At 40.8% G+C, this 20,824-nt stretch overlaps 1 protein-coding gene across 5 annotated transcripts in view; it reads right to left on the reverse strand.

Annotated features, from left to right (window-relative positions):
- LOC127654236 (protein TANC1-like) overlaps positions 1 to 20,824 on the reverse strand; it is a 113,080-nt gene that overhangs the window by 46,362 nt on the left and 45,894 nt on the right. For 4 of the 5 annotated variants that reach the window (XM_052141332.1, XM_052141334.1, XM_052141331.1 and 1 more), the window contains 3 exons: positions 12,344 to 12,465; positions 7,465 to 7,675; positions 4,224 to 4,496 (listed from right to left, as the gene is read on the reverse strand). In XM_052141332.1, the coding sequence (XP_051997292.1) occupies positions 4,224 to 4,496; positions 7,465 to 7,675; positions 12,344 to 12,465 (606 nt within the window). Of the gene's footprint in view, positions 1 to 4,223; positions 4,497 to 7,464; positions 7,676 to 12,343; positions 12,466 to 12,756; positions 12,976 to 20,824 lie in introns of those variants that run through there. The other variant, XM_052141335.1, reaches the window with a different exon arrangement.

Here is a 20,824-nt window from a genome sequence, read left to right on the forward strand (position 1 = left end):
TGGAGAAAAGTCGTTTGCAACTTCCGGTTCACGGGGACTTTAAGTAGCAAGCACCTTGCTATCATTTCATTCATATAAATTGTAGATATTTCTATGGACTCTAAAGATTGTGAAGAGCATGCGTTATATAGAATTGACTAGCAAGATTGGTCACCATATTAATAATGAACCTTCACAAAGCAATATTTGTTGTTTTGTGAATCCGGCCCCAGGCCTGATTGTTTCCCAATACCAGACATCATTAGAACAGGAAAATATAAAAATGCTACACGTGTTTTTCTTCATAATTTATAAAGGTCAAAGGCAACAAGCGTGCAAGCATATTTAACGCTTAGAAACCGCAGAAACAAGATGAATATCATAAAAGTTGCTTTGCCAGCCAAAAGCTTTTCAATGCAGGAAAAACCCTGCATAAGTGCCTTTAAATGAAACACAAAACAAGAATTATTTACAGACACAGAAAACCACACACAGAGACACAGCAGGCATATTTTACCCATCACCCAGGCAGCTCATAATTCATCCATTTGATTTAATCCATCAGTCACTCATTTCATTCATCTTTTTTGTGCCCACCACACCCCTCCCTCTCCTACTGTTCATCCCGGTACAATCCAGCCCCATAATCTAATCTACTTGAAACCCATAATCTCTGCAGACTGGCATAAACACACAGATCAGGGTTGTTGTTTGTCACATTGCATTTGTTTGTGAACAGACATAAATGCACTATGAAAAGGTAAAAACACCCCAAACATCATGATTCAGCCCTTTGATGCTACAAAGATATAAATACATTAACTTTCATCATCACTCTGTTTAAGACAAAAAACACCACAGATAGGCACTTGGAGACGGTTTGCTTTCTTGGAGTCATTCTGTATATCTGACTGTATGTTCCCAATTCAGCTTTACAGCAAGAGGAAATCAAAGCCACACATTTGCAAAGCTTTCCATGCACCTCAGGAATAAAGGCAGCCAGGCGGTACAGCGCAACCATCTTTTCTCTTCCGGTACATGCCACTATGTCAAGGAGCCCAGCAACAAGCTCATTCTAACACAGTCATTGAAAACACACACATACAGTACACACAGCTGTGAGGAGACAGCTTGATCCCCAGTTGAGTTCTCAAATAGTCACACTGTGTCAGCTTGCTCAAAACCTTTATACTGCAGATGACATGTGCAGCTAGCTTGAAAGGCATATCAACACACACACACACACACACACACACATAGATCCATAAATCATTTTCTGCCTTACGAGAAAAAAAAAGCAGTCTTGAAACTAGGGCTGGGTGATACGACCATATATATCATGGCGACAATATAAAGTGTCAATTGATCGAGAATTTGCTATATTGTATATATCACGATATGTAAACATCCATGTGTGCGGCGTGTGTGTATCTTTCAGCGGGCGGGGCTTCATGTGAGACTGAGAGAATTGAAGAGACATGGACGGGTTTTTCAGGCACAGAAAATTTCGATGAAATTCAGCTAATTTAATGACATTCACTTTGTATTCAGCACTAAATTTGGTTCTAATCTTACACACATCTGTTTCATGCTCACTATTTCTGTATGGAGTTATATTAGTGCCACAATTCTGCATGCACAAAATTATATTTTGAGCACACAAATCGTTTTCAACATGCGCAAGGATGATATTTTGAGCATAAAAAAGGTATTTTGCACGCAGAGTGGGTAGGAGTAGAAAGCAAAATGTAACAATTCTGAGCAATTTCACATTCAAATAAACGTTATTCAAGAGCAAAATTTAATTTGCTCAAAATGAATTTATCTTTGTAAGAAGCTACACTGATTTACAGTTCAAGCGTGTGCAAAATAACATTTAGTGCGCTCAAAATATCATCTTACGCATGCAGAAAACTTTTTTGCACTCAAAATATAATCTTGCGCGTGCAATATAACTTCTTGTGCGCTCAATTTCATCTTGCGTGTGCAGAAATGTTTTTGTGCTCTTAAAATATCATCTTGTGTGTGCAAAATAACTTTATACGCTAAAAATGACATCTCGCACATGTTGAACGTTTTTGTGCGCTCAAAATATTCTTTTGCGCATGCAGAATTGTGGCATATATATAAATCCGTATCTCTGGAGCACGCAAATGCACGCAAGTGCAGCAGGCTTCCCGGTATTCGTGCTCCAGCACAGAGCGTGATCACTCAAGTTGAAGACTTACGTGATCCATTTCAGTTTTTTTTACCTTAATGCGCTATCAACAGCTAGACAGCTCAACAGTCTAACCACCACTGACAAGGACACAGACACTGTAATGTGCCAAATATAGGGTTTTTAAACTTAACATTACCAACTTCACTAAAATTCTGTTCGCATGATATTAGATATTAAAAAACAAACCGGCCATGTTTGCCTTCAGATATTCATATATTCTCTATTTGTATACTTAAATCATTAAGGAGACAGTTCACCCAAAAATGTAAATTCTCTCATAATTTACCCACCCTCATGTCATAGCAGATGTGTGTGACTTTCTTTCTTCAGCAGAACAAAAACAAAGAGGTTTAGAAGAATATCTCAGCTCTGTAGGTCCATATAATGCAAGTGAATTGTGATCAGACCTTTGAAGCTCCAAAAATCACACAAAGGAACCAAAATTAATCCATCTGACTCCAGTGGTAAAATCAATTTATAATATAATAAGTGTGGTTGAGAAAAATAACAATATTTAAGTCCTTTTTTACTCTAAATCTCCACTTTAACCTTCACTTTCAGATGTAAAAGTGAAAGTGGAGATTTGAAGTAAAAAAAAAAGGGTTTAAATTTGAATCTGTTTCTTACCCACACCTATCATAATGCTTCTGAAGATATAGATTTAACCACTAAAGTTTTATGGATTACATCTATGTCCTTTATGTGATTTTTGTAGCTTCACATTTTTGGCACCCATTCACTTGCATTATATGGACCTACAGAGCCTACAGAGAATACAGTGGAAAGAATCAAGTATACAGCCTAAATACAGTATTGTTTCTAATACAGTTTCTTTCTTTGAATATAGTTTGTACAGATTAAAAACCCTGATATCAGGGGATCTGGGTAGCTCAGCCAGTCAAGACGCTGACTATCACACCTGGAGTGAAGAGTTCGAATCCAGGGTGTGCTGAGTGACTCCGGCCAGGTCTCCTAAGCAACCAAATTGGCCCGGTTGCTAGGGAGGGTAGAGTCACATGGGGTAACCTCCTCGTGGTTGCTATAATGTGGTTCGTGTTCTCGGTGGGGTGAGCTGTGCATGGATGCCGCGGAGAATAGCGTGAGCCTCCACATGCGCTACGTCTCCACGGTAACGCGCTCAACAAGCCACGTGATAAGATGCTCGGATTGACGGTCTCAGACGCGGAGGCAACTGAGATTTGTCCTCCAGCACCTGGATTGAGGCGAGTCACTACGCCACCACGAGGACTTAGAGCGTATTGAGAATTGGGCATTCCAAATTGGGGAGATAAAGCGGAGGAAAAAACTGATATCAGCCTATACAAACTATATTAAAAGAAACCTTGGTACCCCTACCCAGACTATCAGCCCACACAAGGACCCCCAATGTCTCTGTAACACTTTCTAATAAGTTCCATTAATAACATTAACACATATTATTACCTTCTATATCATTAATGTACCACATTTAGGACTACATTTTTATTACCGCAGACTCCTGGTTGAAAACCCTGAATCTATAAGATAAAAAGCCACATTTGGCGTTGGGGACCGAGGACCAGGTCTTATATGGAATCAGTTCAATTGTTTAAAAACATTACCGCAACCAAAGGACTTGCAGTTCCATTCACAGTTCTTGAACATGCGTTCTTTGTGCACGTCCATGCTAATATATTCAGACAGCGTTTCCTGCACTACCATTCAATGGCACTTCAACATCACTATTGAATCAGCAGCACATACACATGACCAGTGTAATCCGATTCAGAACGACTCAGTTCTTTTGACTGTATAACATGAAACATACAGCGTGACCATTGAAGTCTGATTCCCAAATGAATGATGAGTTATGAGTTTGTTCTTCAGAATCGAATCCTACCAGATGGTTCTTTTTAGTGGATGAAAAACGTACTGCAAGGAGCCGGAATTGAAACTGGAATTCCCGTCCCATTCCCTACTCATAACCGATCTACATTTTTACATTGAAAACACAACTGGAATCATGAGCCATTTCATTACTCACCTGCCACTGAATTTGGGCGTGGCATAATCAAAGAAGTGCTGTGGTACATGATTGGTCCATCCACAGAGGACGTTCCGATTGACCCCGCCCCTCCGGTAGTGTCTGTATTTGCCTGGTCCTTGCTAGATATCGCCGGCTCCTCCTGAGTGAAGGAAGTGCAGGGCGGATGAGAGCCATACCCGCTCTCGCCCCTTAAACCTACACTGCCATCTTTCGCCCACTCCAGACTAGAGCCACAGCGCTCGTCATTCTCACTGGAACTGGTGACTGTCGCTGCAGGAGAGAGAGAGAGAGAGAGAGAGAGAGAGAGCGATGAAGGTGAAAGAGGTGTGGGGGGAGGGGCCAGATTTATGAGAAGGACACAGGAGGAGATGAAGACACAAAGGACAAACGGCACATCGCTCAAAAGAAAACAGGATTTAACTATCAATGGAGAGCTTAACAAACACTGATCTCATTAAGCGTGATGCCATTAAATAGGACTGATTAAAGTCATTGCTGACAGGTATTATACTTTTATGCAGTCGTCTTTGACCATTCTTTCCCGCAAACAAATAGAAAAACAATCCAGGTCTTTAAAAAGATCCACTGATGTCCTACTTCAAATAAAAAGACCTCAGATAAAGACACAACGCTGTCCCAGTTTTGAAAGAGCGTATCTCAGACTCATGAGCATTACCAGCTCAGGCCAATAAAAAACTCTGGAAAGTTAACAGACAATAACAGCTTTGATAAGTGGGTGTCAGGAAGTCCCGGTTCTCAGTTCCTATCTCACGTATGCTCGTTTTGCCATTATTTGGAGTTGTAGTAAATTCAGTAGTGCATACTTTCATCCCTCTGTCAGCATCTCCAAATGTGCATTAACAGCATTACAGCTGGAGGGAGTGAAACCAACCCCTTCAAAGAACTCTCTGACATAATTGGTAAAGTTGTAAACGCAAATAAAGACAGAGGGAGGGAACTTGATTGAGACCCCCAATTTACATTTCACTTTCCACTATTAAATCATGCAACATGAAGCTTTGATCAACCCTAATCACAATTCAGTGTGCAAATATTGCAATGACATCATCGCTGGCAACTTACATTCTATCAGCGCAAGATAAACAAACTTTAGTTTCACATTTCTAAAAAAAACAAAAGTATTGTTTATAAAAAGCAAAAAAGTGATTGCAAAGGTAGAGGAGCTGTAGGTGGGGTGGGAAGCCACAGGAAAGGGTTAAATGGAGGTTTCTCTCAAATGTATGACATAGACAGTAATTGCTTTTTCTAAACTTTGACCCTCAAATATGACGAGCCCCTTTGTGGGACGCCCTCAGAGAGAAAATAGTAGATGTGATATGTTTTCAAAATGAAACAAGTGGCTTTTATATTGTCATTGCACTAAAGCCAAAATACATATTTTCTGGAAAATATTGACTTTTTATTGAGTTATGTTTGATGAATAAACAGCACAAGGAATATTGTTCCAAAGCAGCTATATGGAGAATAGTAAAATACAACAAACTATTATTTCCAACAAATAAGAAATATTTTTTTCATAATGTATCATATTAAATGCAGATTTGCTTTTATTTCTTTGGTTGCCTCTCAATAGAACTATGGCTGTCATAATAATTCTGATTTTAGAATCAAACGGTAATAAAGTAAAAAAAAATAAAAATAAACTTTGTGGCCCCTGGGGGTCCCCAGACCCCAATTTGAAAACTCCTGGATTAGACAATACAAAAATGACTTAAGTAATAAAAATATTGAATAGTCCACAGCAATACATTTTGTAATTGACTTCGTCAATCTGTAGACTTACACCGCGACACGCAATAAAAGGTATCTTTTCATGTCAATCAGAGATTTCCTAACCAGCCACGACACACGACAAGCAACAGAGCTTTCTATTTTGGAATGGTTACTATTATTGCGACCTCGCACCAGGCAGCGCAGTCAATATTTAGGTCTAAAATTATTCCTATTGCAGTAAATTAAAGCTCACGCACACTCTCACTCGCACACTCTGAAGAGGCCTAAAAAATTTGCATGAATTGGGATTATGAGTAGCACGTATTGCAATTTACAACACTCACTCGCACACACTCTCGCACATCCACTCTCCCTCGCACACTCACTCGCTAACTCTCACTCGCTAACGCTCACTCGCGCACTCTCACTCGCGCACTCTCACTCGCGCACTCTCACTCGCGCACTCATGCGCACACTCACACTCTCACTCGCACACTCACTCTCACTCGCACACTCACTCTCACTCGCACACTCGCACACATTCACACACTTACTCGCTAAATCTCACTCGCACACTCGCACGCTCACTCACACTCGCACATTCACACACTCACTCGCTAACTCTCACTCGCACACTCACTCGCGCACTCTCACTCGCACACTCTCACACTAACACTCAGTCGCACACTCACTCGCACACTCATGCGCACTCGCACACTTACTCGCACACTCACTCACACACTCTCATTCACACACTCGCTTGCACACTCACGCTCATTCGCACTCTCACTCACACACTCATTTGCACACTCATTTGCACACTCACTCTCACTCGCACACTCACTCTCACTCACTCGCACACTCTCACTTGCACACTCACTCGCACACTCGCTCGCACTTGCACACTCGCTCGCACACTCACTCGCACACTCGCTCGCACTCGCACACTCGCTCGCACTTGCACACTCGCTCGCACACTCACTCGCACACTCACACTCACTCAAACACTCTCTCATTCACACACACACACACTCTCTCACACACACACTCACTCACACACACTCTCTCACACACACACTCTCTCACTCACACACACACACTCACACACACACACACACACACACTCTCTTACACGCACACTCTCTCACTCACACACACACTCTCTCACTCTCACACACACACACACACACACACTCTCTCACACACACACTCACACAAACGCACAAAACACAAACTCACACTCACATACACACACGTTCAGAATGGTAGTGGGGAGACATCCCGGCTCATTACAACTCTCTTTCCGCTTCCCTGTTCCGTGGAGTTCGGCGGAATAACAACAGGAGTACCGCATGAACATATACAATCGGAACAGACTGAAGAAAGATGTGATTCATGAAGTAAATTTGCCCTGTGAAAAATTCACTTAAAAATGCACTTTCTTGTAAGATGCTTAATGAAATGACACGTTATGAAAGGGCACTGATTATGCACTGAGTGTTACCTATGATGCCGCTGTCCTTGCTCTCCAGGGTGGAGCTGGGTGTGGTGATAATGGTGGAGGCGGAGGTGGTGCAGGAGCTGGAGCAGATGACAGGGGCCCTGTTGCTAGAGGAGCTCTCAGGTAAGGTGGAGCAGGGGCTCTCAGCACTGGGAGACGCCATACTGTTAGTCAAAGTGGAGCAGGGACTCACGCCTTGACTGGACACTACACTCTACAGACAGAGAGAAAGAATAAGAATGAGAAAGAGGAAGGGGGTGTGATGGGGTGGATAAGAAGCAAATAGAAAAAATAGAATCAAACATAGCATGAAGGAAAACATGGGACAGAGGAGGAAAAGCATAAAAAGGGAGAGAGGAGATAAAGTGATAGGTTGAAACAGTTAAAACTCGACTCTTATGGCCATTTAAGTGCAAGGACAAAAACATTCCAACCATCACACAGATCTGCATTTTACCATTGATTACACTGCCAATAACTGACTTAGGGGCAGGTTTGTTTTTAGGAATAGGTGAAATAGGCGGTCGCCAAGGGGTATTATGCAGGGCTGGACTGGTAATCTGGCATACCGGGCATTTTCCCGGTGGGGCGACGCACTTTTGGGCCGATCAGGGGTGTAATGGCCATCGGGAGAACCGAGCGGGCCAGTGGTTCGGCCATGAAACGTGCAGAATGTGCCGCGACAAGCAAAAATGAGCCGCCACGTGGTTTTACACACTTATTTGTACATTTAGAAGGTCAATAACTTTGATTGGGCAAATACAGCTCGCAACCACCGTTTATAACTGTTTATCTATGGAACGCCGTATTGGTGAAAAAGCAGCATGCAAACCCGCTCTATTTGTCTTCCGTCTTCTGAAACATACTACAAAAACACATATATAACCAACTCTGTCTCTTCATAAGTACAGTTAATGCATTTGCCCTCACTGTTCAATGTTTTTTAATGGTTTCCATAAGACAGTGACAGGACGTCTGCATGAGTACTTAAAGTAACAGTTCACCTCAAAATTACAATTCTTTCATCATTTACTGACCCTTATGTCATCCCAGATGTGCATGACTTTCTTTCTTCTGCAGAACACAAATTAAGATTTTTAGAAGAATTTCTCAGATCTGTTGGTCCTTACAATGCAAGTGAATGGGTGCCAACTTTTTGAAGCTCCAAAAGCACATTAGGGTAGCATTATAGCAATCCTTAAGACTCCAGTGGTTAAATTCATATCATCAGAAGTGATACAATAAGTGTGGGTGAGAAACAGATCAATCTTTATGTCCTTTTTTTAGACTTTTAGAAATCTCCAATTTCATTCACATCCTTCTTCTGTTTTTGGCGATTCCCAATCTTCGTGCACATCGCCACCTGCTGGGCAGGGAGAAGAATTTATAGTAAAAAGAACTTAAATATTGATCTGTTTCTCACCCAGTTCTATCATCTCCCTTCTGAAGACTTAGATATAAACACTGGAGCACTTCTATCCTGCCTTTATGTGATTTTTGGAGCTTCAACATTTTGGTACCCATTCACTTACATTGTATGGACCCACGTTGAGAATTACGCAAGTAAAACAGGTTGTGAATACCATTTCATGTTGACTTTAACAACATCAAAAGAGCTAAATGAAGAGATTAGCCACAGAAAAAGTATAATGAATGTTGGGAATGAGAAATATGTGTAATCCACCTGCCGAATATCTGGAGGAAGCACTTACAGAGTATAAACCAACAGAACCAAGATTCTTTCCTGCGCTGCGTGACTCCTGTTTTAATACGGAGTACATCAAATCCTATATACCACTGTCCTATCCTCTTACCTCTCTCTGCATTCTATATGGGTCAGGGAGAGTGATGGTGTGTGTGTGTGTGTGTGTGTGTGTGTGTGTGTGTGTGTGTGTGGAATCATTGTAGCAGAGCCCTAGACCCCAGAGAACTGTTGCCTACCAGCAGTTCTCCAATCGGCCCACAAAATCAGAATGGTAAAAAAATCAGCAACAAGTTCATGGGCACGTTTGTGCCGTTGCCTGATCTGCAGAATTCCTTTAGTCAATCTGCCGGTACACCAGCATGCACAGATTTGACCAGCCGCAACTCCCCGCATAAGCCTGGTTTCTGGCTCACGAGAAGCACGGCCACTGATAGGCACGCGCACGCTGCGCACGTGGCTATTTGCATATCGCGATATAGCAAAATCTCTATCAATTGATACTTTATATTGTCGCCATGATATATATCGTCATATTGCTCGGCCCTACATTTCAGCATCATTTGTCTTCCCAGGGACAAAGTGCATTACTCACCATCAGCAACATCTCAGGCTGCCTCTCTCCACCTCAAAACAGCTTCTTTCTCTTTATAAAGCATCTGTGTGTGTGTGTGTGCTTACATCACCAATCATACATGAGCCAGCACCAATACGTAATACTTCATGTAGAAAAGCCAAGAGAGCAGATATGTACTAGAATCACAGAGCTTGTTTTTTTTTTTTTTGTAAATCCAAAGAAGGATGTGAATCATTTGTGATTAAACATAAATGATGAAGAATATTTGTGGATAAATTCTGCAGTATGAAACATGGGCCAAGAACAACCACACGACATAAAAAACGCTGTGTAAGCCTCTTCAGAGTGACTAAGATCCTAGATACAAAGCTCAAAACCTCTGTACTGTATGATGATGTGTGTACACACACACACACACACCGCATCCTTGATCCAAAACATTGCTTGAAACATTAGGAGCTTATTTGACCACCATGGAAATACCAAGACATGAAAGAAATCTAAAATGAAGATCAAAGTTTGTCTTTGTGCACATCGGGAACATACATTATAGCTATGTACTGGAAAACAAAATGAATCAAATGGGTCCTGCTCCAACAGACAGACTTTCAGATATGCATCACTGAAAAAACGAAGTTAAAGTCTAACACTCTGAAGACGCAGCTCTTCCTGCAGTGTGTTTGGAGTGAAAGTCTGATTCTGATCTCCAATCATGTAATCAATCTCTCAGCTTAGATCATCCGACAGAATCAGAAAAGGATAGAACAAAACATTGGCATGCTTTTTCCTCTTTTTGAAGGATGTTACCTGCAGCCTGGTCTCATAGTGAACATGAGACTCTCTCTATATATATTGTGCTAAGCTTGTTATACGTGTCTCCAAGTACAATTCCCTGCAGTTTCCAGGTGAAATGAACACTAGAGGCGCTACAACAACGGTGTGTTTTATTCACTTTCACTCAAAATCATGGCTTTAATCACTGATTATTATTTTATAAATAGTTATTTTTCTCTCTTTGACTCAGACACTGCTCTTTAATGATATCGACACACTTTGACTCTAACGAATCTTTTGAAAAACGATACATTTGTATGCTTGTATTACAAACCCACCTTGAAGATCCTCTAGCTCAGGTCCAGTTGCGGTCGACCACGTAGCCAGTACGCTGCCGTAGGTGCTACAGGCTTTCGAACATCATTTAAAATTTCCCACCATCGTTGCTTCTTGTGGGCCACTTCGGGGCGGCTGTGGCTCAGTTGGTAGAGCGGGTCGGCCACTAATCGCAGGATTGGTGTTCGAATCCCGTCCCACATGACTCCACATGCTGAAGTGTCCTTGGGCAAGACACTGAACCCCAAGTTGCTCCCAATGGCAGGCTAGCGCCTTGCATGGCAGCTCTGCCACCATTGGTGTATGAATGAGGGAATGTGTCACAGTGTAAAGCGCTTTGAATACCGTTAAGGTTAAAAAGGTGCTATATAAGTGCAGACCATTTACCACTTCTTTTGCTTCTGCTGGAGTGAGTCTTCAATCTTCTTCAATTTGCTTCGCCAATGTTTTCTTGGCGCTTTTCATTGAACTTTCCAGCCACTGGGGCACAATCTCCAAAGGAGCCGGTAAGGAAGGCGGTGCATGTGGTTCATGTGACCAATCCACCGCAATCTGCGCTATTGGACTTCCTCGGATATGGTCGGTTGGTCGCTACAACGCTCTCTGATGGTTTCATTGCATATTTTGTCCCTGATTGTAATTCCTAAAACTAGACGAAAGCAACGCATTTGGAAAACTTTAGACACCATGTCAGAGATCCGAAGGCTGCTGCTTCGGCTTGTCCAGTTCTATTGCCAATATCGGCTGTGGCGGCAATTTTCTGTTCTTGTACAATTGAGCCGAGGTATTTGAATTCTTTCACTTGCTCTAATCTGGCACAATACAGGTATACTGTCGCTTGTGAGCCATCCGTCATGAGCACTTTGGTTTTCTTGCCGTTGATGGGTAAGCCTCTCTCTTGATATCGATACAGACCCACCTACATATATAAACATATTCCAATATGAATAGCTTGCACGGTAGCTCTCCTGATAGAGGGTTGGACTGTGCGTCGGAAGACCGCGGTTCAAGTCCAGCATTGAACTCAAGCGGACATGCGACACGACATAATCATTATGGTTAGGTTTAGGTGTTGATTTGGTAATGATGTCTTTTGTAAACATCTCATTTATATTTTAAAACACTATTAATTAGCTTCAGGCAAAAGCTTAAGGTTAGGGAGGTATCTTTTAAAAACTAATTCTAAAAATTCGACACCATTTTACTCGCTTTTGGCGCCCCCAGCTGGACATTTCAATGGAAACCTGCAGCCAAATGTGTTATACAGCATGTACATTTTGAAAATGCAAAAATGCTGTCATGTTCACGTAAATTTTATGAGATCAGGCTGGTTATCTGCCTGGTATTTCATGGTCTGTTCTCTTCTATTCTGTACATCAATGCAGACAGCAAACAGACTGTGCGTGGATTTGTATCAGAGTGCCTGTAAACATGCTGTCTGTGTATCTTTGTGCATGTGTTTGGTTGTTTAGACCTGTAGGGTTCATGTTTACCTGTTTCTCCTCCATGTTTGTTTGTGATGAGGTGGGGATGGCGTCTCCCAGCAGGAAGCCCAACCGTGTCATGAGCTCCTGGACAGCCGGGGAGGAGCCAGACTCAGCCGGCGAGAGAAGCTCTGCACACACACACACACACACGCACACACACAGACACGCACACACAAAGACACACGCATTTAAAGGTTAGGAGAGGATGCACACAAAAAGCCCACACACAACTGCAGGTACACACACACACACACACACACACACACACATACACAACTAACTCTTTACAGTACAACCACGTGCATGCCAACACACAGGTCCATCCAACATTCAGTCTAATTACAAGATGACATATTCAACAACACTATGCCTCAAATGAACATGAAACCAGGACGAAACGCTAATCTGTCCCAACTCACCAAGATCCAAAGGACTGGTGTGGCACTTCCTGTGCTCTCTTCTCTTCTCACTGCCTTTCACAGGCTCCTCTGCTCTCTCGCAATCTCCGTCCGTCCCTCTCCCTCGCAACTGTTCTCTCTCTTATAGTCTCAATCCCTCCCTCTCTGTTGCCCTGTATCTCTCTCTATTTTACAGCATACAGTCTTTACAGCACTCTGCACAGCTTCAGACAGCCTGGGTTTGCTATGCAGTACCTGTGATAACCAAGTTACCATCAGTAATTCAGAAGCTGTGTGTGTGTGTGTGTGTGTGTGTGTGTGTATGAGCGTGCCAGAGAGAGAGGACAGGATGTGAATCTGAATGAGCAGAGATCTCACTCGTTGTAATCACTGGGCCATCTCTCAGTCTCAGAGTATTATTGACTTGATACACACACACGCATGTAAATTCATTCTCTTCCCTTCTCACATGACCCGTCACCTTCCTGCAATTCACAGCCTGATCTCATAAAAATAATGTGACTGTGGCAACATTTTTGTTCAATTAAATTACGCGGTTTATTACACGTATCACCGGCAGTTCTGATATGTCCACTGTGTGGCGCTAAAATACAGTTAAATATTTTCTCAAACAGATGAGGATTTTAAGGTGATTGTTCTGTCAAATTGTACATCAGTTGGAACCATCCAGCTGACAAACAGATGTTGTTCCTTTAAGACTTTTCAAGTAAGTTATTGGGACGTTAGGCCCTTCTTTGCTGTCTATAGTAAATAGCTCGCTCGTGACAGGATGTGTCCCAGAGGGGTGAAAGACTGACATCCGCTCAACCGCTTCAGAAGAAGCCTTCGTTAGATCCTTCGGTTGCTAATCTCAAAATTACCTTTCATCTCAAAAATAATAGAGAAAGCTGTAGCTAAGCAACTGTTGAAGGTAGTTTGAGAAATTGCAGTTAGTTTTTAGAGAATATCACAGTCTTTCTCCTTATGACCAATGATTTATTGATGGCGGAGGACATTAGAGAGTGCTTCATTTTAGCGTTGCTTGATTTAACTGCAGCGTTTGATACAGTTCATCATTCAGTTTTAATTGATACACTGAAGAGATTGGTGGGAATATCTGAAATGGCTTTAGACTGGTTTGTTTGGTTTGTCAAATAGTAAATTTGTATTGTCTATTGCAGATGAGATGTCCGCGTCTTCAAAAATAGATTGTGGTGTTCCGCAAGGATCCCTGTTAGGGCCAACATTGTTTTCTCTATATATGCTACCACTTAGTACAGTGATTTAAAAAGCACAACTTACATTTTCATTGCTATGCAGATGACCTACAGTTATACTAATTGTTGAATCCCAATGATCTGTCTATTTGAAATGTACTTCAAGTGTGTATAGCAGATATTGTGCATGTTTACGGCAACAACGCATTTGCTTTTCAACTCTTTGTACACCTACATTAAGTAAAAGCAATAGTAAAAGTGACACTTACCTTAGCAATCACGACTAACTAGATATTTAAACCAATTTTAATTCTCAACACCAGTTTACAATTTACAGATAAACAATTACACACATTAAATGTAAACTACACAGTGTGACATATTTACACAATTACGACATGTAAATAAGCAATGCAGCGTCCCTTAGGGCAACAGGCCACTGTTCATTACCATACTGCACCCTGTCAGCAATATTACCTCCTTCTACTTCTAACCCCTCCATCATTCTCTCTCCATCTATCGCCTGTTAACATCTCCTACCATCTAGGCGGTGCGCCGGACCTCGAAATTATGAATTTAATACTTACCTCACAGCTGTGTAAGTCTTTTTTTGCTGAGTTCATGTAATAAAATCGTATAAGTACTACAGACATTGTTTCCAACTTTGTTGTTTGCACATTTGACGCAAAATGTCCTTACAAACTCTTACTTTTTTAAACCGGCAAATAAGCAGGAGTACTAATCATAACGTTAGAAAACCTCCCGTTTCCTTGACAACCAATGTAAATAATGAACACAGATGACCAGGAAGCTGCGTTCTTGAAATTACAATTTTGCTGTAAATCATTAAAAATGTAAATTTAGTTCTGTAGTTCAGTAATACTGAGGTAAAAATGAGGTGTTTTATCCATTTAGCCTCAAATGTAAAAAGCCCTGTAACCCCCCCTTTCCCAGACAAGTTGGGCAAAGATTGTTCAATGTACAAATTTATGGGTGAACCTGCAAACCACAGAGAGTACAGTAGCTGAAAAAGCCGTATTGGCATTTAACTTAAATTCCGAAGACGTCCAAGATGTGCCGGCTAATGGATTTCACAGAGAATGCTACATGCTCTTCACCAACAAAGAACACATAAGAAGAGCACGTAAGAAGATAGAAAATGCAGCTAACAACAGTGAAGGTTTGTATCAAATGTATAATTTTAATATAAAACGTTTCATTTATATACGTTTAACCCCTTACTAGTCAGCCCCAATTTTGGCAAGTGATGCATTCATGACATCCCCAAAATAAAAAGGTTGCTGCTCAGAAGTCATTCTGAATATACACATAACCAACATATATTTAGAAAGCCAACCCTTGAGAGTTTACGCTTCAAGACTCAAAATTAACCAGACTGTTATTAATATTGAGATATATAAGCTCAAACACAGAAACAAAAACAACAAATATTAAGAATATATTTATAAAATGTATAAAAATATTATGTGAATTTAGGATTGCAACTTATAACCACAACTAAAACATGGGGATTTTTTAAAGACAATCATCCCACACATCCTATTCAATATTCTATAATAAAATCAACTAATCGAATATTCGAAAATCGTGACTCATCCCTAATTAATATAGTATTTCAGTGCAAGTGGATGACATGACAAGTAGCAAAAGGCAGTGCAATATGTGTGTAAATGGGGTCAAATGTTCATAGCAAATTTAAAAATAAAAAAATAAACAAATGTAGCAGCATCATAGTGTAAACTACCAGTGTATTTGTGCAAGAGTCAATCAGCTGCCCTTAGGTTATTGGAGGGTGGGGGTGGAAGGAAGAGGCTCTCTATGATTCCCCTATAGAAAGTTAAGGGGATGGATTTGTGGGAGATGAGCCTTCCTCAACTGTGGGAGGAAGTGCAGAGGTTTTTGGACTTCCTTGGCCAGGTTCTGTTGGTGGTGTCGATAGATCAAGATGGGTCATCTGTGATGTGGATACTAAGCAACTCCGTGATCTTGACCTGCTCCATTCATGGTGCTGTTGATGTGATGATTGTCAACGATCACCTCTGTAGTCATTTGGGTGTGGAGAGATATGATGTTGTCCTGTCCGTGTCTGTGTGTTAGATAAACAACTGAATTATATTCAGATAAATAAACACAGAAAGCACACATTACTAGATAATTTTAAATCACATTTTTCATCTTGACATTTGTATTAAGATGCTAACCATCTTAAACGAGCTTGACAAGACTACTGCAGTTCTGACCACAAATAATTTTGTTAAATAGCTCAAAAACAGCCATCTTTAAATAAAATATTTTTCCACCATATTCCATCTTATACCTGTTCTGTTATGTGAAATCATTTCTTTGTTTTGCTTTGCACTCTTTTTAGCTGATAATTAGTCTAGCTTACTTGTAGCCTGGGTAGCTTGCTATAAACCAATCCAACCTTGACATACCTGTCAAATTATTTCCTACTGTCTTCCCGTTTAAATATTTACCCGTAATTATCCCGTATTTGAATACACTTTGCTTAGTTCATTGTGTATGTACAGAATGATTTGGATTAGCCTAAGCAACATACCGTTAGACCTAGCTTTACTGCTCCACTACCAACATTCTTTCGTGGCTACTGTTCTCATCAACGACAACGCATATATTCACGACGAAGTATAGCTTGCAGTCTTAAATACAACTTATATGAAAAGCATTAAGATATAGGGGTGTATAATCATTGTAAAACAAATCTTACCTTGACGTTGTCTTGCCGACACACACCGGTCTCTCTTGGGTTGTAGACTCATTTGGCTTCAGACTGACGCGAGTCACGCGATGCCGGTTCAACGAATAACGTGACTGGCCAAATCAATTCAACAAGGTAACAACACAAGCGTTGATTGGATCTCACTCCGGCCAACGTTTGTGATCAGCTAGCGAAATTAAATCTATTTTTATATTTTAATGTGCAACAATTGGCGTTGGAAACAATCGGTAATCTTTTTGTGAATTATTCATACAGACAAATAAAAAAAATGAGCCAGACAGCTGCTGGGTAACTATCAAATCAAAAACTAAACGATATAGACGGACTCGGCCCACCGCCTAATCAGGCTGGCTATACACACATCATTTCATGATAGATTGATTGCTTTAAACTGACTGCAGATTTAGCATTTAAACCTCCAGCAAAACCCATCCTTAATAGATTGATCATTAAATATTTATTAGCACGCAATGAAATGTGCCATAGAATGTGTTTCCGAATGAAACATCATTGTTCAGATTATCTTTACATGTAGACAGTGAGACGGGGGAAATGAGTGTGGACTGTTTCTGAACGCGTTTGCGGTAGTCTGCAGCCAGATCACCTCTCTGCTGGTCTCAAATGTATTTGTGTGTGCCAAAGGACACAGACCTCCCAACGACATTTCACTACCCTTTTACTTAAAAAAAACTAGATGTACACTGAATCACTTCCAAAAGTCTAGTAGCACTTGTGTTCGTTTGTGTGTGTGTGTGTGTATGTGTGTGTGTACTTGTGAAAATCCCTTCAGAACTCTTTCCAGATTCCTTCCTGATTGTTTGAGTGAGCTACATATTTCCAAAGTCTTTTCAAAGTGTGATGTAAGACAAATGGAATAAACCGGAGCAAATAATGTGATTTCATTCAAATACAAGCAGCAACACTATAAAACTACTCTATTGCATCCGTTACTTGAATATAAATTGAGACTGCACTGTTTATATGTTAAATAATCAAATATTGGTGTAATTTAGAAATATAAGCGCTCTTTGTTTCTTCCCGTCCCTCCATATCTCTTCATTTCCTCCTTTAGGTATCCAAGTCTCCATTTCTGCCCATCTCCCAGACAGTGAATCAGCATTGATCTCACTCGTCTCATTTGGCCCCTGTCGTTTTCATTTTCTACACGCTGAAATCTATTTGCATACTAAAAAGCTCCGGAGCACCATCCCCCCTACTCTCCATCCACACTTCCATCTCCTCTCCGTCTCTTCTGATCAGACGGTCACTTTCTTCCATATGCAGATTATGAAATGAAGGAAATACCTTCTGATTACACACGCACGGTGCGACCGATAAAAAGAAGTGTGGCAAGAGTTTGTGTTTGTCTGTGTGAGACAGAGAAAGACTGAGAAAACGAGTAAGAGGCAGAAAAGGATAGAGAGAGATGAGAGAAAGAGAGATGCATCTTGTATGGAGGAGTGTGAAATAAAGGGGGAGGTGGAGAAGAGGACGACGGACAGAGCAAGAGAGAGAGAGAGAGAGAGAGAGAGAGAGAGAGAGAGACATACAGTAGTAAGAGGAAAATAGCATGAGTGAACAATAGCCACACAGAAACAAGAGTTTCTGTCAGTCAGTCAAACGCAGACACACACACAGAGAGAGAGAGAGAGAGAGAGAGAGAGAGAGAGAGGAGAGAGAGGGAGAAGAGAGAGAGAGAGAGAGAGAGAGAGAGGAGAGAAGAGAGCGAGAGAGAGAAGAGATATGAGAGAAGGTGGAGTTCAGGAGTTGCTAGCACAGTTTCAGTCTCCTGTTAGTTACGTTTAGTTTAATAAACAATGCTTTAATTAAATGCAAACGGAAAGAAGAGTGTTATTAAAAAGTATTTCAAATATGCATAGTTCTGGTCCTAGATGTTAATAAACGCTAAAATACATAATGAAGTAACAGTACTACTGACGATCATTTACAAGTTGCCGATATTCAATAATATATATATATATATATATATATATATATATATATATATATATATATATATATATATATATCCCCTTTTCTCCCAATTTGGAATGCACAATTCCCACTACTTAGTAGGTCCTCATGGTAGCGTAGTGACTCGCCTCAATCCGGGTGGTGGAGGACATGTCTAAGTTGCCTCCACTTCTGAGACCGTCAATCCACACATCTGATCACGTGACTCGTTGTGCATGACACCGCAGAGACTCACAGCATGTGGAGACTCATGCTACTCTCCGTGATCCACACACAACTCACCACACGCCCCATTGAGAGCGAGAACCCCTAATCGTGACCACGAGGAGGTTACCTTATGTGACTCTACCTCCCTAGCAACCGGGCCAATTTGGTTGCTTAGGAGACCAGGCTGGAGTCACTCAGCACACCCTGGATTCGAACTTGCAACTCCAGGGGTGATAGTCAGCATCAACACTCGCTGAGATACCCAGACCCCCTCAACATTCACAATATTGTTATCGAAGCACTTCAAAATCCAATGAAATTTTCTAGATAACCAATTAATCAAATTGTTTCCATTTTTCTAAATGCACTGTAGCATTTCCATCAATAAATCAATTTTATGGAAAGTGATTTGAAACCTTCTGAAAAATGAGTTATTTAAAAGTAAATAGAGAAAAGTAAAAGCGCTCTCATCCAGAAGCGGGAGAAAAGAGCACCTTCTGTGTGTCCCACTGTTGTAATATTACAACATACATTTTAGCTCTACTAAAAATAAACCTGCACATGTTTATTTGCTCTCTAAGACCACATTTACATCATTAATAGGTCCTATTGTTCAGCCTTGCAATGCTATTGGATGGTAGATTTTGTAAATAGGCCTGTTCCCCCGGCCATGAACTCACACAACCTGCAAACTTGCCTTGAAGCACATCATCTTGTTTTACTGGACTGGATAAATCAACATTCAAGTGAGTAAAATGCCTAAAATATTTAAGGGGTAGCAAAATGTGTCTGTGCAGCTTCAAGTCAAGTCAAGTCAAGTGGTTTTTATTGTCGTTTCAACCATATACAGTTAGTACAGTACACAGCAAAACGAGACAACGTTCCTCCAGGACCATGTGCTACATAAAAACAACAAAGGACCAACACAGGACCACATGAGACAACACAACGAAATAAAATACCTAAATAAAATACCTATATAAAGTGCACATGCAAACATGTGCAAAGTATGGGACAGTACAACAAATTACTGACAATGAACAGGACAATAGACAGTGCAGCGCCGACCAGTACTCAGTAGAGCAAAAAGATGACAGTTTCTAAAAATGTAAACATAACATACTATGAGATAGTGTTCTATGCACATAGCAGTTATTGAGGTAGCAGACAGTTTGCACATTACATGGATGAAATGTACTTTTCACCTGGTCTATGTGAAAAAAATACTAATAGAAACACTATTTTTGATAATTCACAAGTTTAAAATGTCTCCTTTGTTACCATTTTGAGTTTCAATCACAATTTAATGATTATTAAATGATAAATTCAAGTTGAATTAAGGAATAAATTATTTCTGTAAGAATTTGAGAGTATTTGTGTAGCAATATTTGAAACTATCTTTAACTTGATTTATTAAATATTTATTAAATATACTTAACTGGTCCTGTTTTCTTTTCTGGGCTTTGCTTGTTTGCCCAAATATCGGCTTGCTTCATGAGGGACAGGTGATAATGTTCTGGAATGTGGGGGGTATAAGTGCTATTAGCATGAGAAGTAGAGGGCACAATACGCTAGCCAGACAGTATTGTGTGAATTCTGTGGAATGGGTCAACGTGCAAGTATGATTGGGATTGATTTGCATTGAGATTATTTAGCATGGACCCCTGGAATCCCCCCACAACCACCCCCACATTAGGCACATGAATAATTTATCCATGTGAAAATTTTGACAGCAAGCTTGTATCATGGGGGCCCCTTTAGGGGGTTCTGGACGTGTCATTGCAGTGTCTTGTACCATTAATTAATTTAAGGGGGTTCCATGTTGTCATTGGTCCAATGTAATCAGCCATGCTTGAGGGGACCCCCCCTTCCAGCTCAGGACCCCAGGCAATTGCCTGGATTGCCTACCCCGTTGCAACTCCTCTGATGG

This window comes from Xyrauchen texanus, chromosome 13 (assembly GCF_025860055.1).
Source record: "Xyrauchen texanus isolate HMW12.3.18 chromosome 13, RBS_HiC_50CHRs, whole genome shotgun sequence".
Classification (NCBI taxonomy): Eukaryota; Metazoa; Chordata; class Actinopteri; order Cypriniformes; family Catostomidae; genus Xyrauchen; species Xyrauchen texanus.